This window comes from Fukomys damarensis, unplaced genomic scaffold (genome assembly GCF_012274545.1).
Source record: "Fukomys damarensis isolate Sample0158 unplaced genomic scaffold, DMR_v1.0_HiC HiC_scaffold_17, whole genome shotgun sequence".
Taxonomy (NCBI): Eukaryota; Metazoa; Chordata; class Mammalia; order Rodentia; family Bathyergidae; genus Fukomys; species Fukomys damarensis.
The window spans coordinates 33,794,515-33,816,168 of NW_022900929.1; the positions used below are offsets into that span (position 1 = coordinate 33,794,515).

Below are 21,654 nucleotides of genomic sequence, written 5' to 3' on the forward strand. Positions count from 1 at the left end.
ACTATGCTTGTGTGATGTGGATTTTTTGGTGTGTTTTTTCAAAGCAGGGATCGAACTCAGGACCTTGTGCTTGTGAGGTAGGCAGTGGCCCCACTAAGCTAAATCCCTGGCTCTAGGAACTCTATGTTTATGTTTAGGTTGCCCTGGTTCTGCAAATGACTAGGAAGTTTTTTGTTTTTTGGGTTTTTTTTTTTCCACTATGAAGTTTTTGAACATGCCTTCCCTGCAGATAACATTTCTCTTCAACCTAGATCCGAAAGACTCCAGCTACACCAGGAATTCCTATTACCCCCGACTCACAGAGGCAGAAAGAAATGCAAACAAGCTTTCTCATTTTAGAATTCTCAGCCAGGCATGTAGGTATACACTGCTAATCCCAGCACTGGGAAGGCTGAGGCAGGAAGATTGCCAGGAGTTCAAGGCCAGCCTGGGCTAAACTGGCAATCTTCCTGCCTCAGCCCCCCCAGTGCTAGGATTACAAGCATAACCATCATGCCCAATTCTAGTTTCTACTGTTCATTTTTTGCATGGGCATTTGGCACCAGCAGCAAGCATTAAGTGTCAAGAATCTCTGTCCTTCACATGTTTCTGAGTCTGAAAGCTATTTAATGGCTCACAGTCAAGTTTCTAGAGGCAGAAAACCAAGTCAGACAAAGCCCAAAAGAATGACCTTATTCCTTTAAAATTCACCCAGGGACATGCTTATGGAGCTAAGCAGCTGTGCTGCTGGCAGACGGAACATACTGAAATGAAATGCTTTCCCTTCCCCCACTCAGGCTTGCGGAGCCCCACCCAACTCTTGCACAAAAAGGCTTTTTCTTATTATCGTCTCTCTCTTCTACCTCCATCTTCATTTTGATTGGGGGAAAAAATAGCCCTAGGGATGGAATGTACACATCTCTGCAAAAATTCATGAGAAATGCTTTAACACCCACATGATCCCAGCTTCCCTAGTAGTGGTTCTATAATGAGAACAAACTGGAAGGCTTTTCAAACTGGAGATTGGGGGATGACAATGGCAGAGCATTGCTCAAGGCCCAGAGTTCAATCCCCAATACCAAAAAGACAGAAAGACAGACTGACACAAACACTCACACACACACATACACACAAATAACCCAGAAAAGAAATATTTAAGGAAGCAGAACTTGTCTATTATCCATCATATCACTAACTGAATAATAATCCAATAGCCAATAATTGATCTTTGGGATGTGCAGCACTGGAAATACAGAAACAAAGCTGCATGTATGCACACAATGAAAGTCTGAACTCCAGAGTCACTCACGCAAGGGTCTGAGAGCTGGTCCCAGCACTCACTTGTGTGACCAGAGCCATTTACTAAGCTGAATTCATTCCTCCCCTTGGAGTAAAGACAGTAACATCTGAAGTTAAAAAGTAGCATTATAGCTTTGAATGGTGGTACACTCCTGTAATTCCAGCACACAGAAGGCTGAGGCAGGAGGATCATCTGGAGTTCAAGGCCAGCCTGGGCTACTGAGTTCAAGGCCATTCTGCACATTACAGTGAGATCCTGTCTCCAAAAAAAAAGGTGATATAATCCTAATAGTATATACCCCTCTTTAAGCTCGCAAAGTCCTCCACATCGTAGTTTCCTATGTTTCTCCCTCCTCTTAATCCTCCAAGGTCCTTTGTTGTTTGTTTTTTTGAGTCAGGGTCTCGCTATGTAGTTGAGACTGACCTGGAACTCACTATGTAGCCCAGGCTGGTCTCGAACTCACAGCAATCCTCTTGCCTCAGCCTCGCAAGTGCTGGGATTACAGGCATGCGCCACCATGCCCGGCTAAGGTCCTTTTTCAGTTTCAATAACTATTCTACCTTCTTTACTCTTTCCTCAAAACCATTCACACAAGTTCAGGAAATACAAGAGATAAGAGACACAAAAAAGTGAAAGTCATACTCCCTCTTTACCTTACCCTATTTGTTCTTTTTTTAAATTTATTTTTTGGTTCTTTTTTTTTTTTCCCCAGACAAGGTCTCACTATGTAATTCAGGCTGGGCTTCAAATAACTATGCTGGCTGGGAACTTGCAGTGATCCCCCTGCCTCAGCCTCCTGAGTGCTGGATTACAGGTGTGTGGCTCCACGTTCAGCACCCTACTTACTTCCTTAAGGCAACAGATAACAGATCATTTGCCTTCATTTTGTAGTAACTTGAGGCATCTCGATAGAAACTATGCTTCTACAGCAAGAATACCCAATCACAGCCTGGTCCCTACACAGCCTGTATCAGGCGCTCAGTACCCTCCCAGACTACAGGATGGGAGTGCCATTTCCTCATCTTGCCCAAGTACAGAGATGGAAACAGGTCTGTTCTAAAAAATAAGATTTCTCCTTGGACTCTCCTAACAGCACATTACCTGTCATGCTGGGACCTTTTTGTATGCAGTTCATGGAACCCCCCACTAAAATAAGAAACAGGAATTTTCCTACAATCTCAAGAACAATTCTGGACTGAATGAAAAGAAAAAATATATAAAACTAATATTTTGTCTCTTTAAGCCACTTTTCTTCCTCCCCTTAGTGATACTGGCAATTAAACCCAGGATCTTCAAACTGAAGTACATCCTCAGCCCTTTTCATTATTTTGGTACTGGGGATTGAACTCAGGACCTTGCTCTTGCAAAGCAGGCACAGTGCCACTGAGCTAAATCCCTGGACCTCCCAGCCAGCGGAGACAGCATCTTGCTGAGTCACTATGTTGTCCACACTGGGCTTGAATTTGTGATGCTCCTACCTCAGCCTTCCAGAGCTGGGATTATAGGCATGTACCACCACACCTGGCTCTAGGCCATCAACTTTAAAATAAGCATCTTGAAAGTCCCCTAGCACTTCTCCCAATATTAACACTGAAATTCTAATGTCAAACTATAAATAACACACATGATTGAAAATCTGTGTACACATTGCTCTTTATGTCCTAATAACATACAATTTCTGCAATTTAATTGAAATCCTCTATTTTAGCCTAAAGAAGACCAGCTGGTTCTCATGCTCTGTAAACTGTTAAACTCATGCTATTCTGCCCCTAGGCCACACTATCACCTGCCTCACGCTTCTCTCGGAATCAGCATTCCCTCACTATATAACTGCATGCCAAATGCACATGACGTGCACTGCACTAAGGGCAGCTTTCCTCGAGGTTCCTGCAGCCCAGCTCTTTACTCACTTTCTGGGGTGTGTGCGCTTCCCTCTGAAGCCTCACCAAGCTCTTAACAACCTCATGCTAAAGTCCAGAACTGGGGAGGATATCCACTGAAGAACCTGTGTGTGACTCGCTCTCTCAGGGCTCTCATAGGGCAGGCAAGCTGTACTCGGTGTTGAGTGTTTACTGTACTGTGAAGGCCAAACAAACATAAAAGCAACAAGCACAATCATCTTACTAGTGTAACTTTCATTTTGGATTCAGCACACTGGGAGAAAAAAATCTCCCACTTACTCACACAAAAGTTACAAGTGTTTTAGCCAAGTAACAGATGGCTTCAAAATAAAGATTTCCAGAATAGGAACAATTACTTTCCACAAAGGGCTGGGTGGCTTCTTCCTGGACACGCTTTTTGTTGACCTAGTCTGGATTTGTGGTGAATAGCCATATACAGTCCTGAGGGGTAAAGCTGAGCTAAGGCTCCTCATGGAAAGTTTTACAAATGCAAGCACAATACACTTGAACAGCAGACTCCTGCTGCACAACAGCTGTCCCTCACCAGGAGGAAGGGAAGTTAGTTTAGTTTTTCAAGCAAAGCATGCTGGTTCTCAAAGGGATCCTATCCAGATTCAGAGAACAGCTTTTAAAATCTAGTTCAACCCTTAGAAAAAGGCTTGGGCCTTGTTTCTCTTGCATTGTTATAATGTGTATCATAACAGGGACCCAAGCCATAGCACTTAAGAACTTGTGCAACTAATGACTAGGGAGGCACTGCCCTGGACACCTTACATAATTATTTCATTTCTTTTCCACAGTAACTCTTTATGGAGGTACTACTCCTCTCACTAATAAAGCAAGGAGGGCCAGGGATTTAGCTCAGTGGTGCTGCCCGCCTGCCTCGCAAGCACAAGGTTCGAGTTTGATCCCCGGCACCAAAAAAAGAAAGAAAGAAAGAAAGAAAAACAATCATACAAACAAAACTAATAAAGCTAGGATTCAGAGAGGTTAAGTAACTTGTCCAAAATAAGCAGCTATTAAATGGTTCTGCCTGAACTCAAACCCAGATCTAAATTCAGAGAACTAGATTGACTTCAACGCAATTCAAGGCAGATAAAATGTAGGCCAACTATGAAGAAAAGCTTTGGCTGTACGTCTAAATATTCACAGAGTGGACACACAATTTAGACCACCTTAAACTCCTGGGTGTGGTGTCACTCACCTCTAATCTCAGCACTAAGGAGGCCGAGGCAGGAGGATTGCTAGAGTTCAAGGCCAGTCTGGGCTACATAGTGAGTTCTAGGCCAGCCTGAACTGTATAGCAAGACCCTGTCTCAAAAAGAGTTTGAGGCCAACCTGGGCTACACACATACCACCTCAAAAACATAAAAGAGGGAAGGGAGAGCTGGTGACATAAGGGTTATGGGAAATGGTAAGTCTATGGCCCCTACCACTCCCTATTCTCTATTATCATTCTCTCTCTCTCTCTTTTTTATTTATTTTTTTTTTGTTCTGGGATCAAACTCAGGACCTTGCTGCTTGCCAGGCAGGAACTGTGCTGCTAAACTACATCCCTGGTCCTCTCTCTCCTCTCTCTTTTCCTCTCCCTATCTCTTCCCCAATTTTCCATCTCTTTCAGTCTCCTTATCTTTCTCTTCTCGTCTCTTCTCTTTACACTGTAGCATAGTAAAGAATATGAACTTTGCATTCAGATGGTCCTCTGTTAAAATCCAGGATTTATTTCTTGTGTAAGTTTGGCAGAACATGTAATATCTCTAAGCCTAAATTTCAACTATATACTGGGGGGTAGGGGATTTAAATCCTCTACCTTGTAGGGAGTTGAAGGGGTTAAATCAAAGAAAGTGTAGACAATGAGGCCACTAGTAGGATAAATGGGTTTCTTGAGGGTAAACTTTGAGTGCCACTGAGGCTTAGTGGAAGTTTAGAGGTGAGCAATCTTGGATCTGAATCCTTCTAACCACTTCCTGGGTAAGTGACTTCTTTTGTTTGAGTCAGGGTCTGCTATGTAGTTTAGGCTGGCCTTTCTGAGTTTCAGTTTCCTTATCTATAAAATGGAATAAGTAATATAGGTTTGTTGTGGTTGTTTTGGTTCTGGGGATCAAATTCAGGACCAACCGCTGTGCTGCTAAGTAATGCAGGTTTAATATAAATTAAATAAAATGATAAACATTTAAGGTATATGTTGCCATCAACAGGTATTTAACAAATAAAACTGCCACTCAGTAGCACTTTAACTGGCTGGCTTACTCTCTAGTGATTCGTGGTTGTTGACACCTGATTTTTTTTTTTTTGGTACCAGAAATCGAACTCAGGCCCTTGCACTTGCGAGGCAGGCAGCAGAACCACTGAGCCAAATCCCTGGCCCAACACCTGATCTATTTACTTAGGTATGTCACCACTAAGGACTGGAAGTGACAGCACACTAAGGAATTCTAACTTTGAAACTATTTTTTGAGACTATTAATAAACATACAAAGAGGAATATAAAATGATACAAAGGAAAGGCAGCACAGGTTCCTGGCCTGTTTGTGCAGTAACTGCCAGGATGACCTGCAGAAGTTACAGAGCTATATTGGTAAAGCCAGGGGAATGGCCTAGAATAAACTATGTCTGAAGATATTTCTGATTGTCACAACTGAGGGACTTCTATGGACATCTAGTGGGTAGAGGCCAGGAATACTGTTAAATACACTATAATGCACAGGACAGACCCCCACAACCAAGAATTACATGGTCAAAATGTCAAGTGCTGAGCTTCAGAAACCCTAGCCCAGATTACTAATTTTCCTTCAAGCTCTAACAAACCAATAAACTATAATGAGGCAGCACCAACACTGAACAGGTGACATTCTCATCAATATCCATCTATGAATGGCCCTTTATGGTATTACTCAAAATCTCCCTAAAGCCAGACATTTGGCTGTTCCTCACTAGCCACTAGATACTTTGCTCTGATACAATATCTGGATATCTACAATTAGTGCTGTATTTCTTTTTTTCCTTTTTTTTGGTTTTTTGAGACAGGGTCTCACTATATAGTTCAGGCTGGCCTGGAACTCACTATGTAGCCCAGGCTGGCCTCAAACTCACAATGATCCTCCTGCCTCAGCCTCCTGAGTGCTGGGATTACAGGTGTGCACCACTGTGCACTACTGACACAATGTTACATTTCTAAGGGTGAAGAACTCTTTCCTTTACACCAATAAGGGATCCAGGGATCAAAGAAACACTGACCTCCAGGGACTTGGTCCCACGTTTTGCAGGTAGAATCAATGCTTCCAAAACCACATTAAGTCCATTTAGGTGAGAAGATGATTTAAGTAAGTCTGAAGTTAAGTCACACATGTATAAATACTGAATAGTTTCTCTGGTGTGAAAAACTATAATGGTACATAAGATCCTAATGATATAACTGACAATGTGAAATAGGAAAAAAAAGGAATAAAGGTGTAGGGGAAATGGGAAGGGTAGGGGAAAGGAAATAAGGGAAAAGGCTAAAAAAAAATGAGAAAATGAAAAAATGGAAATAAAGTGTTTGTAAAGGGGGGGGGAGAAGGGGGTGAAGGGAGGGCAGGGATAAGGGTAAAAAATGAGAACCAAGACCTGTCATGTAAAGGTACAAGATCCCAACGATGAATGTAACTGTACTGTATACCTAAAATGTACCAATAAACTCAATGAGAAAAAAAAAGTCTGAATCAAGGTCAGAAAAAGATGTAATATATACCACAGCAGAGATTAATCTCTAACACATCACACTAGTTGAAAGAAGCTTAACTCAAAACAGTTATACACTGTGAGTCCGTTTATATGATGTTGTAAAACAGACAAAACCAGAGGGTCAGAAATAGAACAAAGCAAAACAACTGTATAGTCAGGAAACAGATCAGAAGTTACAAAGGGATGGGGTGGGAAAGAGACTATGTAGCCATGAAGGAACATACCTGTGCTTGTCAAAACTCACAGAATTACACATTGTACAATAAAAGATGAACTTTACTATATCTAAATTATACTTCAATAATACTAACTCTTCTCACCAAATGTGATCACTAATCCTCTAGAGGAGATATATAGATAATACCTAAACTCTTTCACTTCCAAGTTCTACTATTTTATGAAATGCTGTCTCTCCTATCCCTGGTGACCCCAGACCCATGGCAATTAGTGTCGATCCAGGCTTTGATTTCTATGTTAAAGTAATGAAGCCCCCTGACTAAATCATTTGGCGTCGAGTCCTGACACACTGGGCCCTTTGGCCCTACTCCAGCCTATAGCAGAGTCCCTTCCTTCTCTATACTATCCTCACTGCTCCTGGAACTGATGAGGGACTCAGATGACCAATAAACAAGCCAGAAAAAATCTCAGGAGACAATGGTTTTATCTCTTTGCACAGGCTTCCTGTCTGATCCCACTTGAACTTTTCATTAGCTTTCAAAACAGAAGAATCATATTTATGAATTTTCCTGTCTTTTGGGTCTCCACTAGATTACTCGGACAATTAATCTACATAAATGTAAAACATGAGCCGCACCAAAACTCATATCCAAGCTTGTTAATAACACATATATTTTAACATATATACATCCCTCCAAAATTAGTTTTATCAAATGTTACATAAAATAGCTAATTCTTCTTTATTACAGGTACTGATTGGTATGCCATGGCCAGGGAGGTCTGAAACAGCTATCAGAATGCTCATACTTTCTGCTAATAGACTACTATCTCCTTTGTCACAAATGCAGTCACAGTGGTATCCTGCTATAGAAATCCCATCCTCTCTTACTGACAGTCAGTTCCTTTCCTGGCTCTTCTTGGAAGATTTCAATGGAAAAGCTACTAATACCAGTAACCAGATACTTCAAACACATCAACTGCTGGGATAAAACTCAAGCCTAGACCTGCCAGTGTCCTTATATCCCAAAGGACAAAGAAGACTGGACAGGGGTCAGGTAATATCCACCTTACCTCTTCTGATGAGTCTTTACAGCAAACACATCAAGACTATGAAGGTGGTCCACTCACAACAAAAGGGGTCCACAGAGACAAGAGACCCCAGAGACCTACGGTCTTCTTTCTATATGCTCCCCCATGGAAGGGGAGAATAGGGATCGCTTCCACAGTTTAGAACTATGCAATTACTATTAGCATTCTGTGTTGGCAGAAAATCAGTGTGGTCTCCCCTGTGTAACAAAGACTTGATAAGAAGTTCCACAAAAGACTAAAAATTTCCAAAAAAACAGACACTGGCTTTTTTTTTTCCAGACACTGACTTGTTATTGAAAAGTACATACACATAAAGGCAGTGGTTGTCCAAGTCTCCCCCAAAATATTTCCATTTCCAATCGTGTTTCCTCAGGACACATTCCTATACCCTTTTTTTTTCATATGTAACCACACTAATACTGAAAATAAAAGGCCAAATATATGCTCTTTTTTAACTTTAGAGTACCCTGGTGGCTGCTGGGGTGAGTGTTATCATCTGTGACTGTAAAATTGTGCAAACCAAGAGGATACTGCTGCTTCCTGGAAACATGGAGGTCCTATAAACCTAGTGGTGAGGCTACCAGCTGCCTTCGGAGTAGAGAAGAGCTAAGAATTAAATGGTATAAGAAGGATGACCAGCCAGGTGTGATAATCCCAGCACTTAGAAGGCTGTGGCAGGAAGCTTACTGTGAGTTCTTAATCAGTCTTGTCTACACAGTGAATTCAAAGCCAGCCTGAACTATACAGTGAGACCTTGTCTCAAAACAAACACAGCAGGGCTTGGTGGCGCATGCCAATAATACCAGCACTTGGGAGGCTGAGGAATGAGGATCACCGTGAGTTTGAGACCAGCCTGGGCTACATAGTGAGACCCTGTCTCAAAAAACCAAAAAAAAAAAAAAAATTAAAATAAAAATAAAAACCAAAACAAACAAAAATAAATCAAAACAGACACATACACATGCTGGCACACATTCATGTGTGCACCCCACACACACACAAGGATGACCAAAAGCTCAGCTGACAATTCCTTGGTTGGACCCCTCAATGCCCAGGCAGCAAATCAGTAGAATACCTTGCCAACTGGCAGACTAGTGTCTAGCCCTTTCACCCTCTGCTTAGGAGCACAAGTTCAGTCCTAAAGCTCAAAAAACAACTAGAATCTAAGATTCCCAGCCCATCGTCCATGCACACAATTCAAGGCTATCTTTGAGGTGAGCCACATTCATTATCACAAGATCAAAATACCACCTGAGCTAACTTACAAGCTAGAATCATGCTGAGACCCAAGCATACATGAGCACTAGCCAATTCCATGCCCTGACCAAGCAGTCTTTTCCCACCTCCTTTGGGTTCTCTCATTACCTTTTTTAGGCCAAAACATCATTAGTTTCTGACCAAAATATTTCAATTAAGAAATGGCCAGGACCCAGATTCTATGCTAAATTATCAGTTATCATCCAGTTTTGAAGAACTGAGGAAATGTACGATGAGATTACTGCATTTGAAATAAGTTTCTTTCGTTAACATGACCATACAAATAATACTTGAAAAGGCCAATGGGCTTTTGTTGTACTGAAATTTTTCTTTTTAAAAACCTGGCAGATTGTATTAAAAAAAATTTTTTTTAAGTTTTAAGTACCAATTAGAATACTTCCAATCTGTGCAACTGTGTCATAATGACCCTGAAAAGTATGTTTATGATAAATATATTTTTAAAAAAGATCAGACAAACCAAGTGTCAGGGTGTATGCCTGTCATCCCAGCACTCTTAAGAGGTTGAGGCAGGAAGATCGCAAGTTTGAGCCCAGCCTGGTCAACTTAGTGACTTAATAAGACACCTCACTCAAAAATAAAAAAGTAAATGATCTGGAGGTAGCTCTATCTGGGGATGTAGCTCAGTGCAAAGGCCCCAGGGTTCATTACCCAGTATATATACAAAAAAATAGGACTGAGGAGAACGAAGGGAAAATGACATTACCACATCTTGAGATGCATACTGAGGGTCCTCTGGGTCGACTGAGCAGTAGCAGTAATCAAAGCTGAATGCTACAACCTTCTCCCGGGAGTCTCCAAAGCTGTCAGGTCGACTGTCCACCTAAAATTAAACACAGAATCCAGTATTATAATATCAGATATTGCCTAGTGGCATTTGTTTACTCTATACTATTCAAGTTTTAGGGTTTAAATCTAAGTGTTCCCCAAAAGGCTCCAGTGTTCAAAGGGGGTGGAGCTTCCGGAAGGTAACTGCTGATCTCAAGGACATTAACCACCATCAACAGAGTAACTCTTTGCCAAGTTCATAGCTGAACGTGTTGTCAGGAGTTGAGGTCTGTATTTATGGAAGGTGGTCACTGGGACATAACCTGGAAGGGTGTGTTCTTATCTCAGCCCCTTCCCATTTCTGCTTCCTGGTTGGTCTAAGGTGAACACTCTTCTTCCACCATGTACCTTGCTTTGGAGCCAGTCAACCATGGACTGAATCCTCTGAAAACTGCAAGGCAAAATAATCTTTTTCTCCTTTAAGTTGTGTATGTCAGGTATTTTGTCCCGGCAACAGAAATGTGACTAATACCATTAGAGAGACCTGGACTGGTCATGGGAATGTTTATGATATATGCCCAAGAAAAAAGGTGGCCTCTGTCTCAATCTCATTAGATACAAAGTCCCAGAGAACTAAACAATCTATCATATGTCTATCACACTGTCTGTACTTGCACCAGCCATATAAAAGACTGACATACAGGGATGTTTTGGAGTTAAATAAAAAGCCTCTCTCTTTGGACATCTTCACCACTATCATTTTTCTATTTCCACAGAGAATACTGGGAGTGCATGAGTATTTCAGCCCCTGAGCCTGATGGGGTGACTCAGCCTTCAACTTTCAGAGTCCTCTGGGTTATCCACTCCCAGCAAAGCAGAAACCATGTTGGACACAGGAGGATCACTGTGAGTTCAAGACCAGCCTGGGCTACATAGTGAGTTCCAGGTCAGTATTAATTAATACTGAGACCCTGTCTCAAAAAAAAAAAAAATCCACAGTAAAAAAAAAAAAAAAAAAAAAAAAAAAAAAAAAAAAATTCAGACTCCAGACAGGGAAGACAAGCCTGATACCAATTTTTCAAAAACTATAGAAGTACCAGCTGCAGTGGCACATCCCTGTGATCCCAGCACTCTGAAAACCCAGGCTGGACAACTTAGCAGCTTAGTGAGACCCTGCATCAAAATAAAAAGCTATTTGCTCAGTCCAGAGGTTCAATTCCCTAGTACCAAAAACAAAACAAAACAAACCACACACACACACACACACACACACACACACACACACACAGAAGCACAGGTGTTGTGGTGCATGCCTATAATGCCAACAATTCAAGCTAATCAGGAGGCTGATCCAAGAGGATTACAAATTCAACACGTTCCCACTGGCTTGAACAACCTCAATAAATTTTTCCTACTCTTACAATAAATGTTTTAAAAATTAAGTGGTATCAGTTAAAACAGTCGTAGCTAGGCAAATAAGACACTGCACTGACCATAGCATGAGTTAAGCTCATCATGGTCTCCAAAACATCCTTTGTGTTTATTTTCAAAGCATCTCCGTATCAGTTTCCAAAACAGCTGTACCCATTTGATTAAGACAGGCTACCACAGCCACATTCCTTGCCCTTATTTTTTGGCTTATTTTTTAATTTGCTTTACAAATGGTTCAAGCTTTTCCTACAATTCCCCTTATAGGCTCTTTCCTTCCCTTTCCATTTTAAACACATTCACATACACATAATCCTAAAATCAGCCCACCAGTGGAAAGCAAATGGAAAATACTTTCAGGCTTACCTTTATATTTCTGACTTTTGCCACTTTGTCATCAATTTCCACGATAATTTTTCCTCCTTCTTTGGTCTCCCTAAAAAGAAGACCCAAATCTATATGAGAAACATTTTCTAAAACCATAAAAGACAATGAAACCAGTACTAGGGAGAAAAAAACATTTTTCTACTGCTGTCCCCATAAATGCAGCATCTGCCTCCATAAACAGCTGTAAGCTGTTTAAGGGCTCCCCTAGCTGGCATGCTTCCTAGATCAGCACAGTATGACTGACCTAGGCACAACTAAGTAACCACTTACTGCTCACTTTTTATGTACAAGGTACTGTATGAGGTGCCTGACACATTGCAAGCCATCCTATCTATCCTCCTACCTCCCTGATGAAGCTTCCTTAATATATCCTCATTTTTACAGATGCAGGACTAAAGCTTAAGAGAAACTATATGGCTTGTCCAAGGTCACACAGTGAGCAACAACAGGGTTAGGGTTTAAATCTAGACTTGTCTGACCAAAATGCCTGGGCTCTTTACTATACCTTACAAAACAGACATGGAAACCCTACAGAGCATCCCTGGCCCAGCACATAACATCTCTCAATTTCTCTGGGATTTTGAGCACAATTATCAATGACAAAGGTTTTTAAAGTCCCAAGGCTGACAAAGGCTAGGCATAGTAGTGCAAGTTTGTAATGCCAGCACTTGGGAGGCTAAAGCAGGAGGATCATCACGAGTTCAAGGCCACCCTAGATGACATAGGCGGTTCAAAGCCAGCTTGAACTACATAGGAAGATCCTATCAAAAAACAAACAGGGATTTAGCTCAGCAGTTAGGTGGCCTGCCTTGCAAGCACAAGGACCCTAGTTCAATCCCCAGTACCAAGAAAAACAAACAAACAAAGAAATGGTATTGGATTCCTCTCTATTGAGACATTGATAAATTATTGCACAAATTCTTGCCTTACATCTCAGTCAGTCAAGATCTTAAGGATCTTTCTATATTCCAGTACTCAGGAGGCTGAGGCCAGAGGATCATGATTTTGAGGTCAGCCTAGACTACAGAGCATATTAAAGGCCAGGCTGAGCCACATAGTAGAAGCTGTCTCCAAAAACAAAACAAAGAAAATGTATTCACTTTGATGGGCTTAATCCAGGTGATCCATGTCGCGAGCCGCGACGTCAGAATCCTGCCAGCAGGTCCTAAACCTGAAGGGACGAGGACAGAGAGACTGGAGGCACCTTATTTCTCAAGTTCCTTGCTTGCTTTATTACAGAACCTCTTCCTTTTATACTCTCCAGCTGCCTGGGAGCGAGGGCTGCACGGGAGCGAGAGTACCGCCCACACATTCCAGAGGGAAACAATAACAACCATTATGGGTTACATCTGCTAGGCAATAGATCAGACCACCAGCTGAACTAGCCCATTGCTATAGCGACGGCACGTCCACACTGCTCAGGTGAATCACAGGTCAATATGGCTGCACTCATGTCGTGTTCCTTTACAATGCTCTCCATAGACCCACACTGAATCCCATCTTTTCTCATAACATAAAGAGCTTCTGGGCTGGGGATTCAGCTCAGTGGTTCTGCCACCTGCCTCACAAGCCCAAAGTCCTAAATTCAATCCCCAGTACCAAAAAAATAAGAGCTTCTGCTACAGTACTTCAGGACACAATGTTAGCACAGGTGAATTAAGTTCATTAATGCCTCCCCTCCCTGCAAGGGATATTAATTAAATTACTCCCATCCTGGGACCTGAAAGTAGACAAAATACCTTTAGTTTCATTTTTATCTTTCCTTAGGCCTCCCAGGATGTGACCTACAGGAACGGGGGTAGAGGTGTTGAGATAAAATTATTTAAATTTTGTTTTTACAATATCAAGGACTGAACCCAGGGCCTTACACATGCTAGGGAGGCACTTTATCACTCAACCACCTTCTCAGACCTTTCAAAAATCTCATCTTTGTGTGTGTGTGTGTGTGTGTGTGTGTGTGTGTGTGATTAAACTCAGGACCTTGCACTTGCAAGGCAGGTACCCCAGCCCCTTAAAAATCTCGTCTTGAGACAACATCTAAGTTGCTCAGGCAACCTACCACATCCAGCAAGAGGTTTTAATTGTATGTTTGTTTTTAAACTTGTGAGGTAAGTCTGAGATAACATCCTAAATAAAATGTTCCCCTCACCCAGGTAAACTCTATTTCTGTTTATACTTGATCTTAGCAAAAAGCCAAGAAGCAGTATGTATTTCTATTATTTAAGTTTACAGATTTCATTATACTACATCTCCAGCCATGCTGTGTTGTGTTTGTTTTTTGTTTTTTGTTTTTTGTTTTTTTTTTTGAGACAGCATATCACTAAATTGCTAAATTGCCCAGGCTGGGCTGGAATTGGGAATTCTCCTGCCTCAGCACCTCAGAGCAATGGGATTACAGACAGCATCACCCCACTTGGCTAGGAAACATATTATCAATCTCCCAGATTCATCAGCCCATCCAAAGCTAAAATTGCACCTCCAACTCCAATTCTCCTAAAGAAATGTGTCAAAACTTTACACGATAACATTTAGTCTCCAAGTGTGGTGGTGCACACCTGTATCCCCCCAGCACTTGGGAGGCTGAGGTGAGAGGATCACTGTGAGTTTGAGGCCATGTTGGGCTAAACAGCAAGTTTAAAACCAGCCTAAAGTACAGGTTGACCTTGAACTCTCGAAAAGATCCTTCAGTCTCAGTCTCCCAAGTGGCATGCACCACCACACCCAGCTTTCCCTCTTGCACCTTAATGTTGGTTTAATTATCCCTCTACTAGCTACAAAAGCAATACTACCCAGATCATAGTAAATTTGGACAATAAGAAAAAAAAACACGCACAATAAAATTTAAGTCTACTTTGTTTAAGTTTGATCTTTCATGAGGATTCATCAGGGACTTTGGCATAAAGCAAGAAAAAAAGTTCGGTGAATTTAACCTCTTGGCAGGAAGACGTAATACGATATAGGAGGGTGAGATGTTTCTGCTCACTAAGACCACGGACATTGGTAACCTAGCAGTTCCAAAATACTCTAAAAACAAAATAAGGGCTACTTAAAGTTGAAGAAAAAAGAAAAAAAGTTGAAAGAAAGGCCACCAACCTTGGAGAGCTAGCTTCAAACAGCTCAATTTATACCCATTAAGGAGCCCAAAACAAGGCAATGGCTGATATTACCATTTTCTCTGTGATCTACCAAGAGTTCATTCTATAGGATTAAAGGTTCTGAATAGGAGTAAGGGTGGTAACACATGCCCATAATCACATGCTCAGAAGGCTGAGCTAGGAGGACTGCTGTGAGTTTGAAGCCAACCTGAACTACATAGCAAGATCCTGTCTCAAGAAATAGACAAAAGGGGCTGGGGATTTAACTCAGTGGTTCCACCACCTGCCTTGCAAGCACGGGACCCAAGTACCAAAACAAAGAAACAAACAAATAAACAAAAAGAATAATGCCAGCACTCAGGAAGATGAGGCAAGAGGATTGCTGTGAGTTTGAGACCAGCTTGGGCTACATAATGAGTTCCAGATCAGTCTCAACTACATAGTGATACCCTGCCTCTAAATAAATATATAAATAAATAAAGCAAGCTGCCTATGTCAAAATTATGGAGGATGGAAGAGGGCCCAGTTAATTCTGATCTGTTGATGAGGAGCAAGGAGCAAGGAATAATAACACACTACATGATAACAAGTTGCTCAGGTAAATTTTATGCATACTATAGATGGAGAACTACTGCTCTAAAGGGGAATATAAACCCAGCTGTTACTACTTAATGTTTATTCCTTTCTAAGTTAAAGAAAAAAAGACTTCCAGAAAGATGGCAGAGTGGTGGGGCAGCACAGAAAGAGCTTCTCCAAGATTTGTTGTCCAGACAGTGGAATATAGTGGCATGAGGAGAAGAAGAAGGAAAGTGGGTTCCCCCAGGAGTCAGGAAGGATCTGAAGGGAAAACTGAAGTCTACTGGGAGAGCAAAGAGAGAGACTTCAATGAAAAGGAGGGAAAAAAATATGAGAAAATGAAAAAATGGAAATAAAGTGTTTGTAAATGGGAAGGGGAGGAGGGGGTGAAGGGAGGGCAGGGACAAGAGGAAAAAATGAGAATGAAGACCTGTCATGTAAAGGTATAAGATCCTAATAATGAATGTAACTGTACTGTATACCTAGAATGTACCAATAAATTCAATAAAAAGGCAGGGGGAGGGGGGGTTGGCAGGCAGCACTTTGTGCCAGAGTCTGGACTTACAGCATGGGAAGGGTGGGTCAGACCTAGTTTCATGGTGACTACTGGCAACCCCAGAGGCCTCCACAGAGAAACACCAGTGGAACAGAGCTGTGGACACAGTGGCTGGTGAGTTATTTGGGGATCAGATATTCCCCAGGAGAAGGTGATTGGCCTGTAGCTATTTGGGAGAGGGGCCAACTGAGCTCAGAACTCAGAACAGCTGCAGGGCAACTCCACTTAGTGGCTCCAGGTGTTGCAGTAATGGTTCTGAGTTCAAATTGCAGGAGGCCTGAGAGTGGAGATTCAAACTGTCAGGAGGCACCTGGATTGTTGCACACTCAACAAATCTAGTTCCAGCCTCACAGCCAGAAACCAGCCTGAACTTCAGATGAACTAAAGGTGCAAGCTTGCTGGGATTACCCATTATCCCACCCTAAAGCTACAGCTGGCTTGCTGGGATTAATCAACTCTGATCTAGACTGCCTGAGTTGTCTACCAATGACAGGGGAACCACACCTTAAATTGGACCTTCTTTTTAATTACTAATTGTTTTTCTCTTTCTCTTTCCTTGGTTTATGTTCTTGTTCTGTTTTATCTTATTTTTGCATTGAGTGAGAACACAGTTTCTAATTTTTTGTTGTTGTTCTATTCTTTTCCTGTTTTTATTACTTTTTTCTCTCTTTCTGTACTATCTTCTTCACCAGTTTCCCAAAGTTTGGAAGATCTTCCTTTGTCATCCAGTCCTACTTCTAATTTTCCCCAACCCCTTTTAAATTTACTCCCCTAAGTGTAAAATCATCACACTGAGAGCTTATTTACTATATACTCGTTCATTTTAGATTTTTGTTATATAACCACAAATCATATTATTAAAGGTAGAAAATCAATAGTTACCAAAATTTGTCATTTTCTAGGCTGTGTTTGATGCTACTGTTATGGCTGATTGTACTTTATGGCTAAAGTGACATAATTGTACAGTTGTTCCTCCTAGTATACCAAGACTGAGATTACCTGAGAGTCTGAAAAAGTACTATAGGCCAGTGCCAAAGTACCAGGCACTGGGCCAAGCAGGATGAAACTTCTCATCCCTAATAAAATGAAGAGGTAGGATCTTGCAACAGACTCAAAACCCAAAAGCAAGTAGTCATTTCCTAAGGGTTCTGAATACTGGCAATAAAGCTACTCACCATAAGCAATTTATAAGCATCAACCCAGAAATAAAACTAAATAGAAAATGGGAAGACACTTCAGATGCAACCCCCAGACTTTCATCTCACCAAAGGAAACACCAGACATTAATGAGGTAGAACAATCCAAAAGCCACCTAGATGGACTCTGAAATGGTAATAGCAGAAGGAACACAGTAGATAAACCAGGCTCTAGAAAAAAATCCACAGAAATAATTTTTCAGATAACTACAGAGATGGTTACTGGAATGAAAGACATGTTCAGTGACTCTAGTACAGATACATACAGAGTTAATTAAAAAAATAAAAAAAAAAAGAGCCAGAGATTTAGCTCAATGGCACTGTGCCTGCCTTGCAAGCCCAAGGACCTGAGTTCAATCACTGGTACCAAAAAAAAAAAAAAAAAAAAAAAGGAGCTCAGGAAAATGATGGAAATCATGAACACCCAGTATAGAAAAGAAATGGAACCCATGAGACAGATTAAAACAGCCAGCCAGGAGATTTAAAATTTCACTGAAAGTATGTGCAGCAGAATGAGCCAATGTGAGGTCAGAATATCAGGCATAGAAGACAGAATTGTGGTTAATGATCATGAAAAGAAAGATTTCATTAAAATATCAAGGAACCATAAAAAATCAACCCAGCAGCTACTAGATGACACGAAGAATAAGAAAAGATTGATCAGAGTGCATGGAAAAGCAGGAGATAACCTAAACAACATAAAATACCTGTTCACAGAAATAATGACAGAAAACTTCCCACATAGGCAAAAAAGATCTGACATACAGATAAGTGAAGTATATAGAACTCCAATTAGTCATAGTAAAAGAAAATCTTCAACACATATAATAGTCATAATTCTATTAATTCAACATAAGAACAGAATTTTAAAAGCTATTAGAGAAAAGAAACATATCACCCACAAAAGAAAGTTCATCAAAATCACAGGAGAATTCTCAATATAAACCGTCAGGTCAAGGAGAGTCTGGAATGAAGTATTTCAAGTCCTAATGAAAAACCTCCCAACCCAGATCGATGTACCCAGAAAAACTATCTTTCAAAATTGATAGTGATAAAAGATACTTCCATGACAAAGAAGACCTGAGGAAATTCATGAACACCGAACGAGCACTCCAAAGTGCACTGAAGAATAATCTACAAAGGGCTGGGGATTTAGCTCAGCAGTTCGGTGGCCTGCCTCACAAGCACAAGGAGCCGAGTTCGATCCCCAGTACCAAGAAAAAACAAAAAAAAACCAAGAATATTCTACAAAGAGATAACAAGAATTTCGACTCCATGAATTTCAACTGAATAAACCCAAATGGAAAGACAAGAAATTAAACAGAGGAAGAAGGAAGGGAGCAAACAACAGGAAAATAACATGATGGGGATAAGTCAATACGTATCAGTTATAATCATCAATGCTAATGGTCTCAATTCACCAATCAAAAGAAACAGACTGGCTGAACAGATCAACAAGTAAGATCCAACAATGTGCTGCACACAAGAAACACATTTAATTCAAAAATAATTTCATACAGGGCCAAGGATTTAGCTCAATGGTTCCACCACCTGCCTTGCAAGCGCAAGGTCCCAAGTTTGATCCCCAGTACCAAAAATAATAATAATAATTTCATACACTGAAAGTCAAAGGATGGAAAACAATATTCCGTGTGCCAGGAACCCAGAAAAAAGCAGGGGTTCTGACCTCCGTAACTGTTAAAATAGTAAGTTGTTTTAAGCAAAAAAAAAAAAAGCAGGAATACTTATTCTATTTGCAGACAAAGTGGACTTCAAGCCAAAATTGATTAAGAGAGACAAAGGTCACTATATCCTTGTAAAGGGAACAATCCAAGAGGGAGACAGAACAATCATAAATACATATGCACCAAATACCAGGGTACCCAACTATTTAAAACAATCCCAGCATTTGGGAGGCTGAGCAGGAAGATTGCTGTGAGTTCAAGACCAGCCTGAACTACATAAGGAGAACTTTTCTCAAAAAACCAAACAAACAAACAAAAAGGAAGAAAGAAAGAAAGCCAAAATATTAGCAGACATAAAAAAATCAAATAAGCACTAATACAATTATAATGGGGGACTTCAATACCCCACTATCACACAGATCAACTAGACAAAAAAATCAACAATGAAGGCCTGGGATGTAGCTCAGTGGTGCCATACCTGGGGGCAAGTGCAAGGTCTTGAGTTCGATTCCCTGTACTGAAAAAAAAAAATCAACAATGAAATATCAGAACTGAATCAAACTTTTGAACAAATGGAGTTGGTAGATGTCTACAGAGTGTTCTACCCTACACACTAGAATACATATTCTTCTCAGCAGCACATGGGACATTCTATAAAATAGACCACATAGAACATGCCTAAGTAAATGCAAAGGAATTGAAATTACTCCATACATATTATCAGACCACAGTGCAATGAAACTGGAAATCAATGGCAAAACAAACCACAAGAATTTCATAATCACATGGAATTAAACAGCACCCTCCTGAACAACCGATAGGTCACAGATGAAATTAAAGAAGAAATCTGTTTCTACAATTAAATGATAATGCCAATGTAACATACCAGAAATTATGAGACACAATGAAAGCAATTCTACGAGGGAAATTTACAGCAGTAAATACTCATATCAGGAAAACAGCAAGCTCAAATAAACAGCCTAATGTTGAACCTCAAGCTTCTAGAAAAAGAGCAACTCAAACTCAAAGCTTGTACAAGAAAGAAATTATAAAAATCAGAGCAGATATTATTGCAGTGGAGACTAAGAAAACAATACAAAGAATCAATAAAGAGTTGGTTCTTTGAAAAATTGAATAAAATTGACAAACCTTAGCTAACCTTATCAAAAATAAATAAATAAAAGGAAAGATTCAAATCATGCAATTAGGAATGAAAAGTGTAAAATCACAACAAATCCAGATCATCAATATCTGCTTCAAGAACCTACATTCTAATAAGTATGGAAAATACAGAAGAAATGGACAAATTCCTAGATACATATGAATTAGCAACACTGAATCAAGAAATTAAAATTTGAAATAACCAATATCATTCAAAGAAATTGAAGATGTAATGAAAAACCTACCAACAAAGAAAAGTCCAGGCTCTGATGGATTCACCACTGAATTAGAAATGTAGAGCAGACCTTCTTAAACTCTTACTCAAATTTAGAGTAGACTTCTCAAACTCTTCAATGAAATTGAAAGGGAAGAAATACTTCCAAATTAATTCCTGGAAGCAAGCATTATTACCACAGGCCAATCTCCCTAATGAACATAGAGGCAAAAATCCTCATTAAGATATTGGCAAGCAGTATGCAGCAAATCATAAAGGTTATATACCCTGACAAAGCAGGATTCATCCCAGGGATTAGAGATGGCTCAACATATGCAAATCAATAAATGTAATACACTATATTAACAGAGCCAAGGACAAAAACTACATGATCCTCTCAACAGATGACGAAAAAGCGTTTGACAAGGTCTAATAACCATTCATGATAAAAACCCCACAGAAAACTGGAATAGATGGTCTATATCTCAATATGATAAAAGCTATCTATGACAAACCAACAGTCAACATCATACTAAATGAACAAAAACTGAAAGCTTTCACCCTAAAATCAGGAATAAGACAAGAATAAAATAAAATAACTGTCATTCATCATAGTTCTGGACACATTAGCCAAAGCAATTATATAAAATAAAGAAAAAGAATGAGAATAGGGAGCCAGAAATGTAGCTCAGTGGTACAGCTCAGTTGTTCCACTACCTGCCTCGCAAGAGCAAGGACCCAAGTTGATCCCCAGTACAAACAAACAAACATCTGAGCAAACGATGAACTCTAAAAGTTTTTGTTGTTGTTTCATTTTGGGGGCTTTTGGGTTTGTTTTTGTATTGTAGATTGAACCCAGATTCTCCATACTGAGCTACATCCCCAGCCCTTTTTTGAGACATGCCCAGCTTCTAAAAACGAAACAAAACAACTCTTAAAAACAGTTCCAATACCAAACCTTTGGCAAAGTCTTCTGACTTTCGAAAAGCAACAGTAAAAAAAATCAGCGGGAAATAGAAAACACGTGGCTGACAGTGCAGCCTCGAGGGCTGCAGGAGGCTGAGGCAGAGGCGGGGATAGCTCGCCCCGGCTGCGGTCGGATCAGCTGCGAGGCGCAGGCCGACCCGAGGTCCCGGAGCCGGGT

At 40.6% G+C, this 21,654-nt stretch overlaps 1 protein-coding gene across 7 annotated transcripts in view; it reads right to left on the reverse strand.

The window, feature by feature from the left end:
- Stard9 (StAR related lipid transfer domain containing 9) overlaps nt 1-21,654 on the reverse strand; it is a 117,565-nt gene that overhangs the window by 95,491 nt on the left and 420 nt on the right. For all 7 annotated transcript variants that reach the window (XR_780389.3, XM_010624791.3, XM_010624793.2 and 4 more), the window contains exons 2-3: nt 12,007-12,076; nt 10,151-10,267 (exon numbers count right to left, since the gene is read on the reverse strand). Coding sequence is in view for 6 of the 7 variants with exons in the window: in XM_010624791.3 (XP_010623093.1) it covers nt 10,151-10,267; nt 12,007-12,076 (187 nt within the window). In the remaining variant the exon portion in view is untranslated. The remainder of the gene's footprint in view (nt 1-10,150; nt 10,268-12,006; nt 12,077-21,654) is intronic.